This window comes from Salvia miltiorrhiza, chromosome 1 (assembly GCF_028751815.1).
Source record: "Salvia miltiorrhiza cultivar Shanhuang (shh) chromosome 1, IMPLAD_Smil_shh, whole genome shotgun sequence".
Lineage (NCBI taxonomy): Eukaryota > Viridiplantae > Streptophyta > Magnoliopsida > Lamiales > Lamiaceae > Salvia > Salvia miltiorrhiza.
In genome coordinates this window covers 53,633,510-53,654,801 of record NC_080387.1, presented here as the reverse complement: position 1 = coordinate 53,654,801, position 21,292 = coordinate 53,633,510, and the positions used below count along the sequence as shown (strand labels likewise).

Genomic DNA, 21,292 nt, shown 5'->3' with positions numbered 1-21,292 from the left:
TGAAAAGAAAAATATAGTATAATATAATTTTTTATATATATATAGAACCAAATAAGATCATCTCCCAACAAAATATTATTTCACCATTAATAAGTTTTAAAGTAAATTTTTCTCTCTTCCTCTTCCATAAATGTTGAACATTGTGTTATTTATTTATTTAGTTTTTATATTAATTTTATTGTATTTTATATATTTTGTTAGATATCTATATATATAATACTCCCCTCGTCCCACAAAAATTTGCCCTAAGGGAAGCGGCATGAGTTTTAAATGATTGTAATTATAAAATTGATGGTGAGACCATATGCAAAAATAGAAAGTAAAGATATTATGGCAAACTTTTGAGGGGCACCTCGAAAAGAAATTTATGGCAAACTTTTTAGGGACGAAGAGAGTGGTTTTAACGAAACTAAAGAGAAGGAAATCATTTTGATTTAATTTAGATATCTTTAATGTAAAAATATCTGCTTAAAAGTTCAATTTGTATTAATTCTAATATAAATTTGTAGATAAATAATTAATTGTCTGTATACGAATTTTAATATTTACTTATATACACATATTCTTTTTATTTTGTTTTTCTCAATTATATTATGTACATGCAGATATAGATTTGCTTTTATTTTATAACTATTTAATATTTATATTTATTTATTTATTTAAATATATCGTTTAATTTTAATACTCGCCGTGCATCGCACGGGTGAGCGTGTACTAGTTGTAGAATGAGATGTACATATTTTGATATAAAAAATGACAAGAAAATACAAATAATAAAATGCATAAATCGATTTATACGAGTCTACACCGGCTATAGCAAAATGAGGCATATTTAAGCTCTCCATTTTTATTTTGAAGTAGTTTTTGGTACATCTGAATATACCGTACAACTGGGTTATACCTTCACTTAAATTTACTTTTCAAATGGAATATGTAGTCTTTAGAAGATATACTTGAATTTTAATTATGAAATTTATAGTTTAATCAGATAAATAATAACACAACATTGAAGAATATAATAATTGTATACAAACTGATACAGTATATGAAACAGAGATACAACATCCATGTGCAAATTCAAAGAATATGACCTTGAGCTAAGGTCATCATCAAACTCAATCAGAGACAACACTGCTCCTCCTAAACCTGCATAGGTGCTGAACTAGCACCTCCAACAATTCAAAAATCTTCTATTCTAATCCAACATATATATAGCAAAAACTCTCTTTAACTCATGCCATAGCCGATAGCTTAGAGCGGCCGCGTGCGCCTGCCGCTTGCCCTCCCACACAGAAGCGCATTCTTAGGGATGGGATACTCGTCCCTCAACGATGTGGATGGCGTGTAAACCCTCAGATACAGCTGCTGCCCGAGGTACTGTCGTGCCCAGAACTCCGATCTCAAGTTCCACATTCCCACATTGTCCAGCGCCAGATAAATCGCAGTCCATGATTTGGGATAGACCTGCATTGTCATCAAGAGATGATGATCAGCCCATTTTCTTGAAAAGGGAAGTCTAAATTGATCAAAAGTGCTATGTGCGCTTCTTTTCTCACCTGCACCGTGCAGCGGGAGACTGCATCGCGTAAATTGTACTCATTTCGACTGGCTGAACCCCATTGCCCTCCATCCATTCTGATATTCATATAGATCATCACCTCAGTAAGCATATGGACAAGATGAAATGAGAGAGAGAGAGGGAGAGGGCTCACCCTACTACAAAGAAGGAGTAGCCGCTGAGGTGATAGCTCTGCACAATATCTTCATTATTTTCAAACACAATCTCAATGTAGGCTCTGTAGTCAGCACCCAACACTGCTGTGTCGAGGTACACTCCTCCGTAAGAGGGAGCATCGGACACACTCCCAACGCGGAAAACTCCATCTATCTTGAAGTAATCCGCCACTTTCAAAGGGGTGTCGGCTGGTCTAAACGACACACTGTTGATTGCATACCTCTGCTTATTGTCTACCTGACCGGCCGAGCTGGCCAGCCTTATAGTCCGTGTCGTGTTGATCATACCGTAGTGGTAAGAACCCTGTGGGTTCGGCCTTGGTCCACTCGCTGTAAGATTAGTCCTGAAACCCCATAAAATCAGAACAGGTAAGCTTTAGGGTTGAGCATTCGGATGGTTTAACGATTTGATTCAATTTACTGGTCTAAGCTCGATCGGTTCTACTCACCCTAATCAACTTACACTAGATAGAATATAGATGGTTTAGGATCTTTTTAAGTGAGAACTAAGAGATGGTAAGACTAAACAAATAAATGTAACACATGCACATCCACATTAGTTGATTGTGATCCGTGTTCTAGATTATAGCAGACTACAAGAGCTCGAACCTGATGGAACGAGCTTGGTTGAGAGACCAGTCGATCTCAGTGGTAGGCCCGCCGGGGAGTGGGCCGGAGGGGGGGCCGTTGGAGTTTCCATAACGGAGGAAGCCAGTGGTGAGGAGGACCGGGGTGGTGAACCGGCTAGACACAGCAATGTAGTAGCTCTGAGGCTGCTGATCCGCTGTGACGAGCACGGACATGCACTGGCCGACGTGGACGTCGAGAGAGGAGTAGCTAATCTGCAAAGTGTGTGTGCCTTCGACCTCCACCACCTTCATCTTGTGCCCTTGGATGCGGAAGTTGAGCGAGTTCTGCAACCCCACGTTGCATATTCGAAATCTGTATGTCTTTCCTGATGCAAATCACCATAGTTTTCAAGATCAGAAAAGATTGATAAACTGAAGTGGATATGATAAATATGAAAAAATGCAGTGATGAAACAAGCACCTTGTTCAACGTTGAAAGATGTAGCAGTAGCATTAGGGCCACGGCCGTTGATGAGGATTCCATCAGGGAAAGGTAACTTGTTGCCGCCGTCGAGGATTCCCCTCAACGCCTGTGTATTTGAAGATATAACAACTTTTCAGAATGTAATCAACGTATATTTGATCTTGTTATATATCCATGCAAAAGCACACACGAGAATCCTCTAATCTCATCAATTAATGATGTATTTATAATTATTTCTAACAAAAATAAAATATGTATCATATAATGAATCTTAATTAATACTCCCTCCGTCCCGCCGAGCTTGAGGCGGTTCTTTTGGACACGAGAATTAAGAAGTTGTAGATTAGTGTTTTAAGTGTGTAATATAAAAATGATAAAGTAGAAGAGATAATGTAATAAAGTGATAAAGTAGGAGAGAGAAGGTAATAAGGGGTGCAATTAGTTTTGTAAATTAATGCTTTAAATTGCCTAATTTTTGCCAAAAAATGAAATGACTCAAGCTCGGCGGGATAGCCCGAAAAGGAATACGACTCAAGCTCGGTGGGACGGAGGGAGTATTTATCAAAAATTTAAAATTTTTAAAAAATTAGATACCCTGATAATCAATTATTAATTAAAAAATAGAAAATAAAAAATAATTATAAACCTCAATTATATTAGTGAATCCTAGTTGATTAACTTAAAATTATACCAAAACATAATACATTAAAATTAGAGATTAGAAAGTGATTAAAATTTATTTTAAAATATTGAAAATGTGACATTAAAATCCTTACTAGATATTGTTATTAAAAGTGACCTGATTTCAAACCGGGCTGGCCCCACATAATCTTTGGAACGAAATATTTTTGGGCTGCCCGGCCATATCAAAAGTGACCCAAAAACCCATAGCAGCCCAGCCCAGCCCAGCCCGGCCCGACCTACTTTTTATGCATAAAATGTTTTTCGGGCCGTGTCGCGAATGTAGCAAGAAAAATCTTGACAGTTCTAGTGTTCTACTAGTAGAGTTCATCCTAGCTAAACATGGCACGTGCAAATTGTTGAATTCAACATGAGTTGTATTGATATACAGAACGACCCAATATATTTATATAAATAATCTATCGAGTTTTTTTTTTTTTTTTTTTAAATTCAATAAAATTTATTAATTATAAATGGAGTATAATTTTCTCATGGGCCCAAGACGAAAGCTGGACAAGAAAGCATCCAGCTGTGAATAGGTCAAAGGCTGCTGCATTAGCAATTAAGCTTTTCAGCAAATGGGCCCGCACTGAGCTACCGACACTCCAAAAAGCCCATATTCCAAGATGACATGGCACCGACACAAAGGAATTTTTTTAGGGGAATAAAATGCTAAGTGCGTGCATTATTTGACAATTGGGTTAAATTACAAATTAAATGTGCATTATTTGACAATTTAACCTATGTTTAATCTATAACATTAAGAGGGTGTTTAGTTTAGTTTTGATCATTAGCTTATATATGTATATATCATCTCTTATTTTAAGATGAATTGGATATTCCAAACTTTTGATAATTCTTATCATTTGAGTTCATTTTAATTGTTTTATATCTCATTAAAATATTAGGATTGAAGAAATTTTAATAATGAAGATAAATGGAGTATATTCAATCATCTACTTTATTAACCGTAAAAAATATCACTCTCCATAAGTTAAATATTAGAGAGAGAGAGAGAGAGACTTACAGTGTGATTAGCTGCGTACCAATCTCCAATCAAAGCAGTGAAATCATCGGCAGGATTATCGAAAGGGACCGGGATTCCCGGCCTGCTTAGGATTCTAATCCCGCCGAATCCACCTGCAGCCTTGTGGAATCCCAGTGATGGAAAATACGAAAAGCTCCCGATTTGATCCTTCATTTGTAGAATGTACGTGAAATTCTTCCCCGGAGGAATCGGACACGTCGTCCCCAACACTCCGTCTTCGTACGAATTCCTCCTATTTTGAATCCCATTCCTATCCTCCAAAGTAAATATTTTCGAGTTGAGGCACATATAGGTTTCAATAACATATTGAATTAAGTTTGTCTCATCTCATGTCATATTTCATCAAGATATTGCAGATATGTAGTACTAATTGATGTAAAGACTGTCACAACACAAATAATTATTGAATCCCATCAAGATATTTTAGAAAATGTTAGTGTATATTTCTGGGGTAGAACTGGAAATAGAAGTATTACTGGGGGTTTAATATATTTCTGGCAAATACAGGGTGACAGCTGCATGTGTTCGGCTTCATATGCCCTTGTCGGAAACAGGTGCAAATCTAATTCAGTGGATTATTATCTCAAAAGATATAAAAGAACATTTTTGATGTCCCTCCATGCTTCACATTTTTCAATCACGATTCTTGTTTGTTAAATTTTATTGTCCATATTATTTTGTATTATATTTTAAATTTATTTCTTTAAACGAGCCAATGAATAGACAATTTAAGTTACCCACATAACTTGCATAGGACAACAATTAATACAGATAAAATTACAATTAATTATTTTTAAATAAGAAAAACAGGGGTCAAAATTTGAGTCCATTTGACAAATTTAATTTGTACTATATATTAGACAACTTCATTCAGAGTATTTTCTTTTAATTAAAATTTATGTCGCTACAGCCCATGTGACTTTTTCTTGCTTCTTGAAAAAATGCATGTGGTCTCTTTTTCCAACTACAACTTTACTACTCAATAAGATCTAGAAATTAATGTATGAAAGCAATCATCCAAAAATAAAAGTGTTGGGCACGAAATTTTAACAAGGGAGAAAAAAGAGCCTGAGATTGATGACATTAAATATAAGTTCTGATTTCGGATAGTGCAATTATTTGAATTCATTTATAACAAAATGTGTTACAGTGTTAGCAGGTGAAGATTTATTTTTTGGTTGTTTTTGGTACACTTCAAAATATTTAATGAAAAATGAAATACCCTGTTTTACTCTTTCCTCGATCTCTGTATTTTTTTTAATTTCACAGAGATCTATGTTGTTAAAATTCAGGACCCTGTTTAGGTCGTCATAACCACGTGCCTATTTTCACTCCCAAATAGGCACAAAAAATTACTACTCAAATTATTGATAAATCTATTTCAAAATATAAATTATGAATTGTGATTTTTTTTTTGTGAAATACAATGAATTTATGATGAAAAATGTAAATTTATAAAAATAGAATTTTCAGAAGTTTCTATCTCACGACCACAAATTCATTCAGATGCATCCATATTAGATCTTTGCGATGTAAAAATTAAAAATATTTCTTAATGTGTATTTTGAAATTAATTTTTATTTTATCAAATCTCCATGGTATATAGTACAAATAATGTCTACTAATAATAAATATGAGATGACGAGACAATTCCCTATACTTAAGGCGTAAGTAATGAAGGGCACAGTTGTCAATTTGAAGACATTATCAGACATAAAGGTCGTACATTATTACTTAATCATGTATCTTCATTTCATACTTAATTTTAGTACAATCACTTTCATATAGCAATAACCACAAAAATCCAGGAAATTAGCATTAATGCTACACCTGTGTGTATTAATTAATCCATTTAACTCCGGCAGAAATATGAGATTAAAAAAAAACACGCATTCGTACGTTAAATGCTGCAAAAATAGCAGAAGCAGAAAACACAGTGTGTTTTGTTACCAGTGAATGAGGAAGGGCTCATCCAAGCTGTTGAAGACGTTGACGATAATGTTATCGTTGGTGACGGAATAGATTTCAGGTCCAGGAAATTGGCCATTTATCAGAATGCCCTAACCAATTGAAAAATCATCATATAAAGTTAAAGAATAAAAATCGAAATTCATCCCCAAAATCGCCACATTGCGTTGCAAATTTGAGAGAGAACCTGCTGGGGAACGCCGAGTGGCCAAATGGTGCCATAGGTGACATTCCAAGTGAAGAATCGGTAAGGATCCTCTGCTGCAGCAATGGCGAGAAACGCCAAAACAACCGCTAATCTTAGCGGCATGTTTGGGAGATCGGAAAATAGGGCAGTAATACTGTTTTTGGATGAGCTAGAGAGAGAGAGAGAGGGAATGGTTGTGGATTTGGATTTGGATTTGGATTTGGTTTTGGAATTTGATGTTTGAAGGTGTATTTAAACATAACAAATGCGATGCAGAGTGCAGAGTGAGACTGCCGAGAAAGAGACTCGTATATGGCTGTGACGAAAATAAAAATAATAAATAAAGGAAAGATTTGGAATTACTTTGGCAACTTGCTTTTAATTGGCTGGAAATTTGAATTTTCATCTACACGATCAGTAATTTCATTACTAGAGATGAATCATAATAAAAATAAAAACGCGTTTTCATTGATCAAGGTAATAGTATAGAGTTAAGTGTTTGAGATTGAGAATTCATTTTTATATTTCTATGCTTGGATTGCGCGATTTATTGTATCGAAATGAGATGAGTGTTGGATTGTGATTATATTTTGCATTTGTGAGTCAAAAAAGTTAGATTATGTTTAATGTGAATTGTAATGCCGTTTTTGCATAGGATTAGAGATTTTTGTAAATTATACAAGTAGGTAAATGATGGCGAAAACTCTCCAATTTGGTAATGTTTTCTCATAATTCAGTATCATCACATTTTACGTGTAGTAATAAATAATAATGGTACTTATTGTAATGGAATGTGAACTCATATAAGATATAATTAGGCAAAAAAAAAAAAATGGGCCCTAAAATTTCAATCTTTTTTTTTGAGAAAAAAATTTCAATCTTCAGAAGTGCTTATATTTTTTAATATAACTGAATCTACTTCAATTTACATAAGTTAAAAGTGAAATCCTGGTACTTGTAACTTATACTTATAAGGGGAAATAAACAACAATACAAAAGTTAATTTGTAGAGATTCTGTTTAAATTGCAAATCAAATTATAAAATCTAAGTATTACAAATGAAAGAATTGGTATTAAAATAAAAAATATGAGGACTGATAGTATATACTATTCCTATAATATCTATGTCCTGTAATTTAACCATATTATGCGCAATATTAGAAGTAAACTTGTAATAAAATCCCATACATTATTTACCATTATCAAGGTGTCGGTGGTGGCCAATGGTCTCCCCCACATGGCTTGTTATCCTCAGGCCTGATAAAAATATATAAAATGTACATATTACTAATGAGTAGTGATTTTTAGACACCAAGGTGTCTAGACACCTAGGTTTTAATCGGTTTTTATGTGAATTTTTGATTGAACCGGTTTTTTGCTAATTTATGGTTTTACTAAAATATCCTTTCCTTATATTTCTCAAATATTTATAATCTACTCTAATTTTTTTTGTATTTTTGTTTTTTTTCAGTATTGTTTGCCGTTTTTTTTTTTGCCAATTTTTTTTTCTTGAAAATAGTATATATTATTTTAATTGTTTTTTTTCGAATTTTGTTATTTTTATATTAAAATATCATTTTTTAAATTCCTCAACTACTTCTAATCTTATCCTATTTATTTAGTATTTTAGTTTTTTCCCTATTTTTTTGTTTATTCGAAAATTGTTTTTTTCTGAAAAATGAAAATTTTATTATTTTTTTCAAATTATTATTTATTTATTTATTTCTGAGATTTATTTTTTTCGATGAAATTATGAATTGTTGTAAACATAATCCTATAGTAATTATTTTTGCATATATTATTTTTTATTGTTCAGAAAATAAAAAAATTTCGAAAATATTTTTTTTTAATTTATATCATTTGTTTTTCGAATTTTATTTTATTTTTTTCGAAAATTTATGAATTGACTATGTTTTCTTTTAAATTTGTTCGATTGTTGAGGGTTCTATTTTCAGCCAATTTTTTTTTTCTTCCGAAAATTGTTTTAATCTTTTTGATTTGTTTCCATTAGAATATCCTTTCCAAAATGATCTTATCCGTTTTTTAGTACTCCCTCCGTCCCACTTAAGACGCAACATTGCTTTTGGGCACAAGATTTAAGGAGTTATATATTAAGAAGTGATAAAGTAGGAGAGAAGAAATAATAAAGTGATAAAGTAGGAGAGAGAATGTAATAAGAAAATATTTAATTAGTGATAAAGTAAGAAAGAGAAAATAAAAAAGTGATAAAGTAGGAGAGAGAATGTAATAAAAAAATACTTCATGTGTTAGTTTTTGCCAAATAAAGAATGTAGCATCTTGGTTGGGACGGCCCAAAAAGGAAAATGTTGCATCTTGGGTGGGACGGAGGGAGTATTATATTCGATTTTAATTCTTTCTGTTATTTTTTCTTCTGTAATTTTATTTTATTTTTTCGAAAATTGTATTACTCCTTCCGTCTCACAAAAACATGAACAAATGGAAGTGGCACGGGTCTTAAGAAATGTTAGTTAAATATTATTGTGAATGGAAAATGGGTCCTACTTTATAAAGTGTTTTGAAAGTAGTGGTGGGCCATGATGGTTTTTTTGTGAATAAGCATGAAAAGGAGGGATAAAAAATAATGAAATAATGTATAAAAATGAAAATGTTCATGTTTTTGTGAGACACCCCAAAATAACAAAATGTTCATGTTTTTGTGAGACGGAGGGAGTATTATTTTTTTTTCCCTTTAATATGAGGATTCTCCTACAAAACAATTAAATTTGTTTCCACACATATTATATGTTCCAAAATTTATATTATTTATATTTTTTGACTATATTTTATTCATTTTTTTACATTTATTTTAGGATTCTCTTAAAAATAATTGTTGATTGTTTTCCATATGTATTATTTTTCTTGAAAATTCTATTATTTATTTTTTTCAAAAATGGTGATTTTTTAATTTTTCTCCACTAATAATTAAGTACGATTAATACTTGTAAATAATAAAGGAATTATTAACACACGACTAACTAATCATCTAGGTTTAATTAAGTAAATAGTAAAAGACAAATATAACCTTTGTATGATTCAGTTTATAATTATTATATCACGTTTAGTAAATTATATGTTATTTATTCTTTCGAACAATGCCCCTTTGTATGATTTAGTTTATTATTATTTCTGACGGTTGAGTAATGCGGTTGCCACTATCGGAGAAGGTAGCAAAGTATCACTCACATATTATTGAGGTCTCAGGTTCAAATCCCCCCAAGCACCCTTTTTCTTGTTATTTCTATTTTTTTTTAATTCGAAAAAATTATATAAATGAAAACGATTTAAAAAAAAAATTGAAACAAATTTATAAATGAAACACCTTTTTCTTGTTATTTTGGTTCTTTGTTTTTTAAATCATTTTCGATTTTTTTTAAATATTCGAAAAAATTATACAAATGAAAACGAATTTTTTTAAATATTCGAAAAAATTATATAAATGAAAACGATTTTTTTTTTAAATATTCGAAAAAAATTTATAAATGAAACACCTTTTTCTTGTTATTTTGGTTCTTTGTTTTTTAAATCATTTTCGAAATGTTTTTTTTTAATATTCGAAAAAAAATATATAAATGAAAACAAATCTAGGATTATTTTAGGAGAATCCCTAAATTAGTGGAATCAAATCTGAGATTATTATTTGGAGAAATTAAAATCTCTAAATTAGTGGAATCAAATCTAGGATTATTTTAGGATAATCTCTAAATTAGTGAAAATAAATAAAAATAACATAATTTTCGAAAAATAATAATAAATATTAATTTCGAAAAAATATCAATTGCAAAAAAAACAAATCCGAAAAATAAATAATACTAAAAATTTGAAACAAATAAATATTAATTTCGAAAACTAAATAATAAAATCTTGAAACAAATAAATAAAAAAAGTCTGCAATTAAAACTCATAAATTCGAATTATTATATGATTTATAAATTTTTTGAAAATAAATAATAGATAAATAAGGTAACAACAAAACCTATAATTAAGGAAACAATTAAAAACGAAAAAGCTGGAAAACAACCGAAAAAAAATAGAGTAAAATTAGGTTGGATACTTTAGTAAAATCATCAATTAACAAAAAACCGGTTCAATTAAAAAATCACAAAAAACCCGGTTAACACCTAGGTGTCTAGACACTTAGGTGTCTCAAAATCATTATTGATTACTAATATTCATTTATATATTTTTATTTTTAGCCGATGAGGCCATGCTTTAATGGCAAAGTTGAGGCAGTTAAAGACTTACGGGTTGCATTAATGATTGTATTCAGATACCTCTTGTAACTTGTAACTTCAAAAAAAAAAATCATTTATATATTTTTATTTTTCTGCAGGGGAAATAATAACAGTAAATGCAATTTGATATTTACAAACTTTAATTATATCTCCCCTTTATAATTCCACAACGATGGAGTTTTATTCGGTTCGTATTTTGGGAAATGCATGTCCCGTTCACATTGCCAGCTTGTTAACCACTTTTTTTTTTTTTTAATATAGTTATGATTAATAGAAATGGCATCTTTAAATAGTGCTTAAATTTAGGCTTAAGTTCCCATAGATGCTACTGTGTTTTATCAATTGTATATAACTATTTTATATTTTTATTCATAACTAGCAGAAGAGCTTTTATTATTAATCCTCATTTTCTGTTTCTTTGTTGACCTAGCAGAAGAGTACTGTCTGAATAAAGTGGATCAAGCGAAAGATTTATATAATTGCAAAAGAATGTTGTGAGAATCTCAATTTGACTCACTTACTAAACACAAGCTGTAGACAGCAAAATCTTAGTTATCTAAAACATGTGCTCATCCTTGCAGCGTAGTGTTTCTGTTTTCAACTCCATGTTTTATTTTTGGGAAAAAATTACACTTTTACAATTAATACTTCACCCAATTTTAAAATTTTGATTATATTTGATTTTGACATGCTAATACTCAAAGAATGTAGTATTTTATTTTCAAATCCAGAACGGCTCAAATTTTTCGATACGAAAAGTTGAGTTTCACAGCCTGAATCCATTGGGATCTTTCAGGTATGATATAGAAAAAAATCCACTTCATTATTTAATATATCTTGCAAAATCTGCGTAGCCAACCCAACTTCTTGGTACCGTAAAAATCGAGTCTTCGGTACTGGAAAAAACAAATCGTTCTAGATTTGAAAACAAAATATATTCTTAGAGGACGTTTACTGTGTATGATTGAATATTTATATCCTCAATCTTTTAATAAAATATAAGAATCGAGCAAAAATAGCTTAAATAATAGAAATAATTAAAAACCTTAGAATATTCCAAAGTTTTAATTCATCAAAGTAAACACGTATCAAAGGCATCTCAACCGTTAGCTCTATTTTACAGCGAAAGAAACTGCTTGTACAAAATACAGAAACTGTATACATGTTTTCTTCAGCTAAACCAAAATTTCAAGAGCCCACAGAACCCTAAAAAATGCTTGTACAAAATAAATAAAGTCATCAATATCCATGATAAATATGATCTGCTAAGTTGGGACTTAATCAAAATCAAAAGATGGATTTCCCAGGCAGGAGGAAGACTGGCAAATCCATTATGAATTACATCTGCAACGAATTCTGGAACTGCTAATTGCGACCTCTGTTCCTGAATGAGGAATTCAAACCCGCCAAACTGAATCAGAAGTCGAGTGATCCGCATTGCTTGCTCTGCAAACTCTTTGTTCCATTAGCTTCTCCCATATCCTTGTTGCGCTCAGTATCTAAGCCTCGGGTCCGAGTAATACCTTGTTTAGGCAAACCTCGATTAAGTCCATCCAGTAGGACGCATGCTTTACACCATTTCTGCATTTATTAGACATGTGTAAGATATTTACGGTCTTAACAATATTGTAACATGCGCAATTATCTGAAATATAAACAACAAATACACCAATCACTTCCTTCTATAGAATTTTGTCAATTTAAATGATCACCCAAATAGATTACATAGGTTTTAAAACGGCCACGACAATGACATATGCGACATTTCAATTGCACAAATCAGTTCTAGAAACTCGAAACCCTATCTACGAGCTTGCCTGGTAGCTTCTCAATCATCTATGTGCTCAACTGCAGTCATTAGCGTAACATGGACAAGCAGATATGATCGAAAAGCAAATGTAGAATAGTAACTTATGTCGAATAGTGCATGCAAGAAAGGGAAGTGTTGGGGGAGATATACATCATTAATTTTAAGTTACAACTGTGAAGTGTTGGGGGAAATGGAAGGCAAAACAAGTTACATTCTCACCTGGCTGGAAATGTAACCACATCTTTCACAATTTCCCTGCTCTGGCATTTTTGTATAGGTTGCTATCCTAAAATCTTCACCAGATTTTATGATGTCGAGTATAGCTCTTGGCCTAAAATGACAAACCACAGAAGGCATTGTTACACTGAAATAAATAAATAAAAAGTACGTATACCGAAGAAACCACCGATTTGGGAACAGACTGTAGGACCTGATCCTCTCCAAATCTTTAATGAATTCCCGAGCAAAGCCACGATAAGCATTCGGAGAGTATATGCCTGCAATTCCAAAGTATAACGTAATGATGCAACAGTTCTTCAAAGCACGCATAAGGCAGAATGGAATGAATACTTACACTCAGTTGAGAAGTAATCCAGCCGTTTGAAGTATGCATACGTAAAAGCAGGTTAAGGGGACACCACTTCACTGCTATCAATTAAGGGTGCGTTTACTTTGATAGAAAAGGAGAGAAAAAGTATATTTTCACCCATTTTTATATGTTTACTATGATAAAAAAATTTCTCCGGGTAGGGTGGAATATTTTCTCGGGCAGCTCTTTTTCACTTATTTTCTCTCCAATGTTGAATAATACTATTATCCTAGGGTGGGGTGTGAAAATATTTTCCAATATTTTCTCATCTTTTCATCTCTAGTAAACATAAACATATGATAAATAAAGAAGAAAAACATAATATTTTCTCATCTTTTCTTATCCATCATTTTCCAATGAAAATTTTACAACCAAAGTAAATGCACCCTAACAAGTAAAATGGACATGATTGCTAATAAAACGACTGCTACAAGCACAGAATTAACAATGAAAAGAATGCATAAAACTTCTGATTCAAAAAGGATATATCACAATTTCCTTCTCATAGGTGTACTTAAAAGGCTTGCATCTTGGAATAGGTCCATCTTCACCCGTAATAATAGAAGTACATCTACTCAGCCTGGCATGTTAACAATGAGTTTCCATTGATCAAGCTGACAAAGAAAACATAGGAGCACAAAGTACCTATTTTTGGAAGCTTTACTCTTACTTTTAAGATCTTAACAGAACATATTATACCTTGCAATGTCGCCTCTCAATATGTTTAGTAGAACTGTTTCAGCAATGTCATCTGCATTATGCCCCGTAACTAGCTTGTCCACTTTCAAAAGAGAAGCACCCCTATCGAGGGCCTTAAACAGAAGCAGCATTGCCAGTGTTAGATTTGGAGAACTAAGTTCCCTTTGTGAGGACTTTAAATCCAGATAAGTTATAGAAGTTGCATAATTAAAACTAAAGTTATGTTCTTTTCATTATCCTAATCTCATCACTCTTGTTATGAGAATGATATTAGTATAAAAGAAGCAGCTTGGTCTATTAACAAGTAATATTCAGAAGTTTGAACATAAAAACTTAAAGTTAATAAGGTGCTAAAACAATTCTTAAAACGTAATTTTGAGGTTAACAATGAAGAAGTTCATTACCTGGCGACGGAAAACACCACAAAACGTGCAGTTGTTTTTTAGACCTATTAGCTTCACAATCTCATCCATCGTCCACCCATATAAGTCTTTATACGAGACAACTTTAAGGGGAAGTCCGTACTGGAAGTGTATAAAATGCATCAATCAATTTACATTACAGAATCAAGAGTAGGAGGGAGGGGGGTGGATGGGATAAAACTAACTGTGAAAGGAAAACTAGTTCATCTTGCTGGACTCTCCTTAAGCTTCTACCACGAACACACATTGCAAAGTTAAACCCTAAAATCGGCATTGAAAAACTACCTGAATTTCGTTTCTTTTAACAGTTTCAAGTGAATCATCCCTGTAACCAGTTATGCCTTCATCAACTGAAAGCAAGAAAAGATCGAGGCCATAGTCGTGTCTACGATTCAATTCGGACAACACATATGCAAGCACAGTTGAATCTGCCGAAACACAATCCCATCAGCATCAATCGAATGTAACTTATTTAGAGCAATAATATCATATTTACAGAGCAACGCAATCTGTTTATTTGCTAAAAAGCACGAGCAATCATGCGAATTCAACCTAATTATGCTAAATCAATAACCTGAAAGAAAGAAAAAATTAGAGAAAATAAGAGATTTTCTTCACCTTTTCCTCCAGAAGCTCCAATTGCTACGCGTTCGCCCCGCTTGAAGAGATGATTATCAACAATTACTCTGTGAATTTCATCTTCGAGAACTGCATAGAAACACTCTTTGCATATCTATTACAAAGAGGAAAAGGGGCATACAATTTAATAACTGTTTGAAAATTAAAATTGAGAATTATAGCAAAAAGTTTACTTGTTCTAGGGTTTTGGGACGCTTGAGGGCGGCACGCTTGGCGTTGCAAATAGTGCAAAACCTACCGCCTCTAGGCTTCGCCGCCGTTTCAACGGCTGCTCCCGACGCCATATCAGCACAACTGGTGCGGCTTCTTTTTCTATTTGAATATTTTTAAGCCTTCAGAATTTTCTTAAATTTGCGGTAAAACCTTACAAAAATTCGTATGATACAGAAGCAAACCAATGCCTAGTTTAATTTCTTGCCTAATCAAAAGTAGAATACCAAAGATTCACAGGACTGGGGTATGAAAACTAGAAGAAAGACCATACCTTGCTTAACTACGTTTTACGCCATACTTTCAACTCTAATGATGCATTCAAGTAGGAGCTCAAGCAATAACTTCGTATTCATACCATGAGACTAAGCAAATTAATTAATTAGAAGTAATAAATTCATTAGATTACACATTTCCGATCAAATCTAACATTGATTAAACCATGATCCAACAACAAATTCATCTCTCGATCTCATTCATTGTTTATAAAGATAAATCAATGGCCAATTGATAATCATAACAAGAATAATTCAATCAACTAGCACAAATCAATCACAAATAATTAAAACTCATCAATTTGAATATCCCAAACCCTAGAATAGAAATTTAGTTCATAATGCAGTAGAAATCAAAGTAGGAGAAAAAGTAAACCATGGAATTAAATCAAAGAAGAAAGATAAAAAAAAATAATTGCAAAATTGAAAGTGCAATTCCGTTCCAATGCGTAAAGAAAGTGAAATTAAATGATAATCTAATGTCTTCCTATTGTTCTTGCTTCAAAAGAGAGAAAAGATGGAAGTTCAAAGTGAAAGAGTTCTGTTTGAATATCTAAAAACCGCCTTTCATATGAGTCAGAATAGAAATTTAGTTCGTAATGCAGTAGAAATCAAAGTAGGAGAAAAAGTAAACCATGGAATTAAATCAAAGAAGAAAGATAAAAAAAATAATTGCAAAATTGAAAGTGCAATTCCGTTCCAATGCGTAAAGAAAGTGAAATTAAATGATAATCTAATGTCTTCCTATTGTTCTTGCTTCAAAAGAGAGAAAAGATGGAAGTTCAAAGTGAAAGAGTTCTGTTTGAATATCTAAAAATCGCCTTTCATATGAGTCAGAAAACTGTCAGGGTCAGCCCGGTTGACTAGTGCGCCGCGGCTCACTTCATATTCTGCCCATTTTCCTTCAAGCAGTCAACCTGGTTGACTAGTGCGCCGCAGCTCACTGTCTTCTCTTCCCAATCTTCTTCTAATCACCCCCATTCATTGTGAGCCATGGTTAGCAAGGCTTAAACACTCTCTTTTGCATCGTTGTGAGCTTACTTCACAATCTTCAAATGCTTTAACATCGACATTCTTCATTTAACACCTAAAGCATCACAATTAACCATTAAGCTCAAATTAACACAAAATCACAACTTTTGCAATCAAATATTACTAAACTAATAATAAACGACGACACAAACATGACTAAACAAATCCCCCCACACTAAGCATTTGCTTGTCCTCAAGCAAAAATTTAGTTCGACGTAGTAGAGTTTGGACTTAAGAGACTTTATTTCCAGTCAACTTAACATAGACATCATATCCTCTTTAGAATCATGACCAACCATTTCCCAACATCAATGAAAATCATAATTAACCCGAAGCATGTTACTCATCTATGAGATAATCAATCGGATCAGACTCAGCCCCCCATAAGAAGTGAGTTATCTAATGCAGATGCTTTTATCAACAAGTCTCTCTACATTTATTCAAGAATAACGAAAAACTAAATGAGGTACATCCTTCTTATACCCAAACTCTCAAACTTTTTTGTTCTTTGATTTTTTTTTTTTCTCTTTTTGTTTTTTTTTTCTTTTCATTACTTTTTCTTCTTTTTTCCTTTTTTTTTACAACTCCACAAATCCCAACAAGTACAAAATATCAATAATGGAATACTACCACATCAACTCGTACAAGATGGGACACTTATGAATTAGAGACAAGTATTTAAGCAACTGCAATGATAACACTCCTTCAAATTTTAGCCGAACAAATCACCTCAATCATATCTCATACACTTGCCCCACAACAACAAGTATAAAAATGACCTCATCTCAGTTAAGTCACAATCAACAATGAATTCCAAAGGTTCAACTCAAATCTAGCCGACTCAACCAAAAATAAACTAACTTAAATCAAGCCTCTACTATGCAAAACTAAAATAATGCAAGGATTCACAAATACTCACACATTCAAAACAAAACAGATATCACAATGCACACAAACTTATCATATCACATAAGAAATAACGACCTCCCCCCACACTAAAATAGAGCAATGTCCTCAATGCTCAAGTGCAATGAAGTAGTTGCAAAGGAAAAGGCGAAACTTCCTTGAAAATTGACGAGCCGGCAACGATGTGATCCATTGTTGGCCCGTGGGTGGTGAAGGATAGGGAAAATGTTGGGCCTAGGTGCTCCAGTTGTTCTCCATCATCTCCTGAAACCACAAAATAACTCTCTCAATTCACTACGAAGCAAAGCTAAATAATAACTAGAATAAAAATTAAAAGCAAGAAATAAAATCGTGGGTTGCCTCCCACGCAGTGCTAGTTTTTAAGTCGCCAGCCCGACTAAGAACGTGTTATCCATAATCAAATTCAAGTTTGAGCCACTCCATCATTTGGACCAACTCATCTTCCCCCTTCACCTCTGCGGGTCCTTGAATAGATGGGAACGAGCTCGCCCCATTTCCACATGTAGAGTTCCCATCCACACTTAGATTGATAGCCGAGCTTGAATTTATCTTTCCCTTGTTCAAGTTGACAATCCGCAGTGAGCCATTTGTAAAGAAAGCATCAGAAGCAATGCTATAAAAGAAATGCTCAACAATAGTCGTGGGAGGTTTAGAATTGTTATCATCTTTGGCGTCACTTAGTGACTCTATTGTGGTCATGAAAAGCTCTCCCAATAACTTTGTCTGTTCTTTCTCCAAATTTTTCAAGAACTCCTGCTCAATCTCCTCCTCGACCAACGGATCAAACACTTCAAAATATGGGCAATATGCCGAAAGTGGAGTCGACAAGGACTCAACTTCATCCTCATTCCCACGCCATGTTAGCTCCTCATTCTCGTCATCACTCACCATATCTCTTTCGAGAACAGTGACAGTAAAGGCTTGCACTGGCTGTGTCTGCAATTCTTCCTTGGGATACATTAGTTCCTCATCAATTTCCTGATGCACCATCTCTTTCACAGCAGCAGTAATTTGTGCAATTTGAGCATCGAGACAGTCTGCATCATCGGCTCTCTGTTGGCGTTCTGCTACTGCCTCTACGGACTCAAAATTCTTTGTGAATGCTTGAAGGGTGTCTTCCAACGTTGGCTCATAAGATGGAACCGACTGTGGATGACGGTTCTGAATGCTTTCACTGAATTGATCGAGGTTTGGATTCCACGTGAAAATTGGGTTCTTCATCCATCCATGAGTATATGACTGCTCTTCATTAGTGTCACACATCTCCCAAGCTGAATTTGAGTAACAATTCCGGCCTTGGTTGTATGTGCCACCGAGTATAGCCCATTCTTGTTCCTCTCTTACTCTGCGTAATCGATGGATTTCATGTGTTAGCTCAGCTATCTGCTTCGTGATCTCACAACTTGAAGGATCCTCGATTGGTGGATAAGCATAACCCCACATATTTCATTGATATTGTGTCATTCTTTACATTGAGCTCCAGATCGATAACAACTTGGCATATATCACTACTATTTTTCTCCCACGAACTCCTTAATCACTGCACAACAAAAACACAAAAACCGATCAACCGCACCTGGGGGAGAAAAAAGAACCAAAAGAAAAATAAAAAGAAACACGAAAAATAATGCAACACAAAAACCACAAAGCCTAAAGCCTTCCCCGGCAACGACGCCAAAATTTTGTTCAACCTAAAGTGTACCTCTAGATTGCTCGCAAGAGAACAAGGTCAATCGTAGAGTAGTAAGTTGCCCAAGTCGTATCCACGTAGAAGGCTTAACAGGGCTAGTAATCTATATGTCACACACGAAAAACAAATAAATACATTCTAAACAGTCTAACCAGGTAGTTCAGTATTTCTTCTAGAGAATTAAAAGTAAATTCAAAGCAAAAGATAAAAATGACTTTAAATCGAATAACAAGGGGAAAACGATTCTATGGTTCAGGGATATTCGCCTCAAGAGTTTAAAACGTTAGCAGAAGATAAGCACAATCTATCAACTGTAATAATGCATTCACGTAGGAGCTCAAGCAATAACTTTCGTATTCATGCTATGAGACTAAGCAAATTAATTAATTAGAATTAACAAATCCATTAGATTACACGTTTTCGATCAAATCTAACGTTGATTAAACCATGATCCAACAACAAATTCATCTCTCGATCTCATTCATTGTTTACAAAGATAAATCAATGGCCAATTGATAATCATAACAAGCACAAATCAATCAACTAGCACAAATCAATCATAAACAATTAAAACTCATCAATTTGAATATCCCAAACCCTAGAATAGAAATTTAGTTCATAATGCTGTAGAAATCAAAGTAGGAGAAAAACTAAACCATGGAATTAAATCAAATAAGAAAGATAAAGAAATAATTGCGAAATTGAAAGTGCAATTCCGTTCCAGTGCATAAAGAAAGTGAAATTAAATGATAATCTAATATCTTCCTAGTGTTCTTGCTTCAAAAGAGGAGCCTTCAACATGGGAAGTCCAGAAACAGAGCCGAGAAGAAGCTGAAATTCCCGATGAAGAGGCTTCAATCCTCTGCATCTATTTCAACAACCGAAGAAGCTCAAAAATTCGAAATTCTTCGAAAAGAGATAGTTAAATCCCTAGATCTGGAGGAATTTAATGATCTGCAATTGAGTTCATGGAGTCCGAGTGAGTCTACTTCCTCAGTAATTGGATCAAATAAATACTCAAAGTCGGTAGACGATTCATATCCAATGTTCAATCTCATGCTTTTCATCTCTCTTATCTTCACTCGAAACTCATTTAGATCTCATTTAACAAACACACGTCTTGGTTTTATGCAGAATGGAATCATCATCCGCTGAAGAAGGCGTGGATGATTCGATGGCCTTAGTTCTGGTGGAAATGTCGTCAGAAAATGAGACGGTGGATCCGGAGATTCTGGATGCAACAGTAAAAGAGGTGCTGGAATCATTGAGGCGTGTAAAGGAGCAGCTTCAGAGCTCAATGGAGAAAAGGCGCAGCATGAGCATAGGCATGATTAAAGTTGGGTAGATTATCATGTTAATTAAGTAATGATGGAGAGGTTGTGTGGATTTTTTGGCTCCAACTAACAACAGCAGGGGCCTCTTGCGTCGCCTGGGTTCTCTCTCTGGGTTCTCCTTCTCAGGAGTTAGAAAGAGGCGGCGGCGGCGGCTTGTCACCGCTATGACGCCGGAGTTTCGGGGAAGGGGTGGATTAGGTTTCCGGCGAGTTTCCGACGAACTTGGTGAAGAAGATGGTGTGGGTCCCACCACCAATTATAAAATAAAAAAATGAAATAGTTAACGATGTTAACCGTCCGTTAAGTCGGAGGGGTTAATTGACGGAAATTAGGTACTTCAGGGGCTTAGTTGACACACCCCTATTCATAGGGTGCAAAACGTAATAAGGGCCTCCACGTTAAGGGTGAAATTGATACTTAACCCTTTTTAAATAGAGAATCAATAATGGTTAAATAACTTAAATTCCCCCATTTTCTTCGTTTTTTTTTAATTTCGTCTTTGCATTTTGTCGCTAGTGTAATATTTCTATTATATTATATTATATTATAAAGTATGATACTTTTCAATTTCAACATATCTAATCAAGCTTTATTACTAATTTAATTAAGACAACTAAATGCTTTACATACATGCTCATTGTTCGATCAATTTTGTCAATGCATTATCGTTTATGCCACTTATCAAATACAATACGGAACACAAACTATTAATTCTATTAACACATAACCATATTACCTCTA

General features: G+C 33.6%; 3 protein-coding genes across 3 annotated transcripts in view; all 3 read right to left on the bottom strand.

Moving 5' to 3' along the window:
- LOC130992384 (T-complex protein 1 subunit beta-like) overlaps positions 1-21,292 on the bottom strand; it is a 629,300-nt gene that overhangs the window by 9,854 nt on the left and 598,154 nt on the right. The gene's annotated exons all lie outside the window — the stretch shown is intronic.
- LOC130992366 (L-ascorbate oxidase homolog) lies at positions 1,007-7,187 on the bottom strand. The gene is made up of 8 exons (XM_057916968.1): positions 6,672-7,187; positions 6,467-6,576; positions 4,496-4,766; positions 2,785-2,893; positions 2,344-2,689; positions 1,713-2,078; positions 1,557-1,635; positions 1,007-1,464 (listed from the first exon to the last, which is right to left on the bottom strand). The coding sequence occupies exons 1-8, from the start codon at positions 6,792-6,794 to the stop codon at positions 1,252-1,254; spliced, it is 1,617 nt and encodes a 538-aa protein (XP_057772951.1). The 5' UTR covers positions 6,795-7,187; the 3' UTR covers positions 1,007-1,251.
- LOC130992917 (cytoplasmic tRNA 2-thiolation protein 1-like) lies at positions 11,977-15,612 on the bottom strand. Its single transcript, XM_057917665.1, has 10 exons — positions 15,257-15,612; positions 15,063-15,177; positions 14,730-14,872; positions 14,427-14,546; positions 14,023-14,135; positions 13,811-13,903; positions 13,309-13,349; positions 13,165-13,231; positions 12,954-13,065; positions 11,977-12,505 (listed from the first exon to the last, which is right to left on the bottom strand). The coding sequence occupies exons 1-10, from the start codon at positions 15,365-15,367 to the stop codon at positions 12,341-12,343; spliced, it is 1,080 nt and encodes a 359-aa protein (XP_057773648.1). The 5' UTR covers positions 15,368-15,612; the 3' UTR covers positions 11,977-12,340.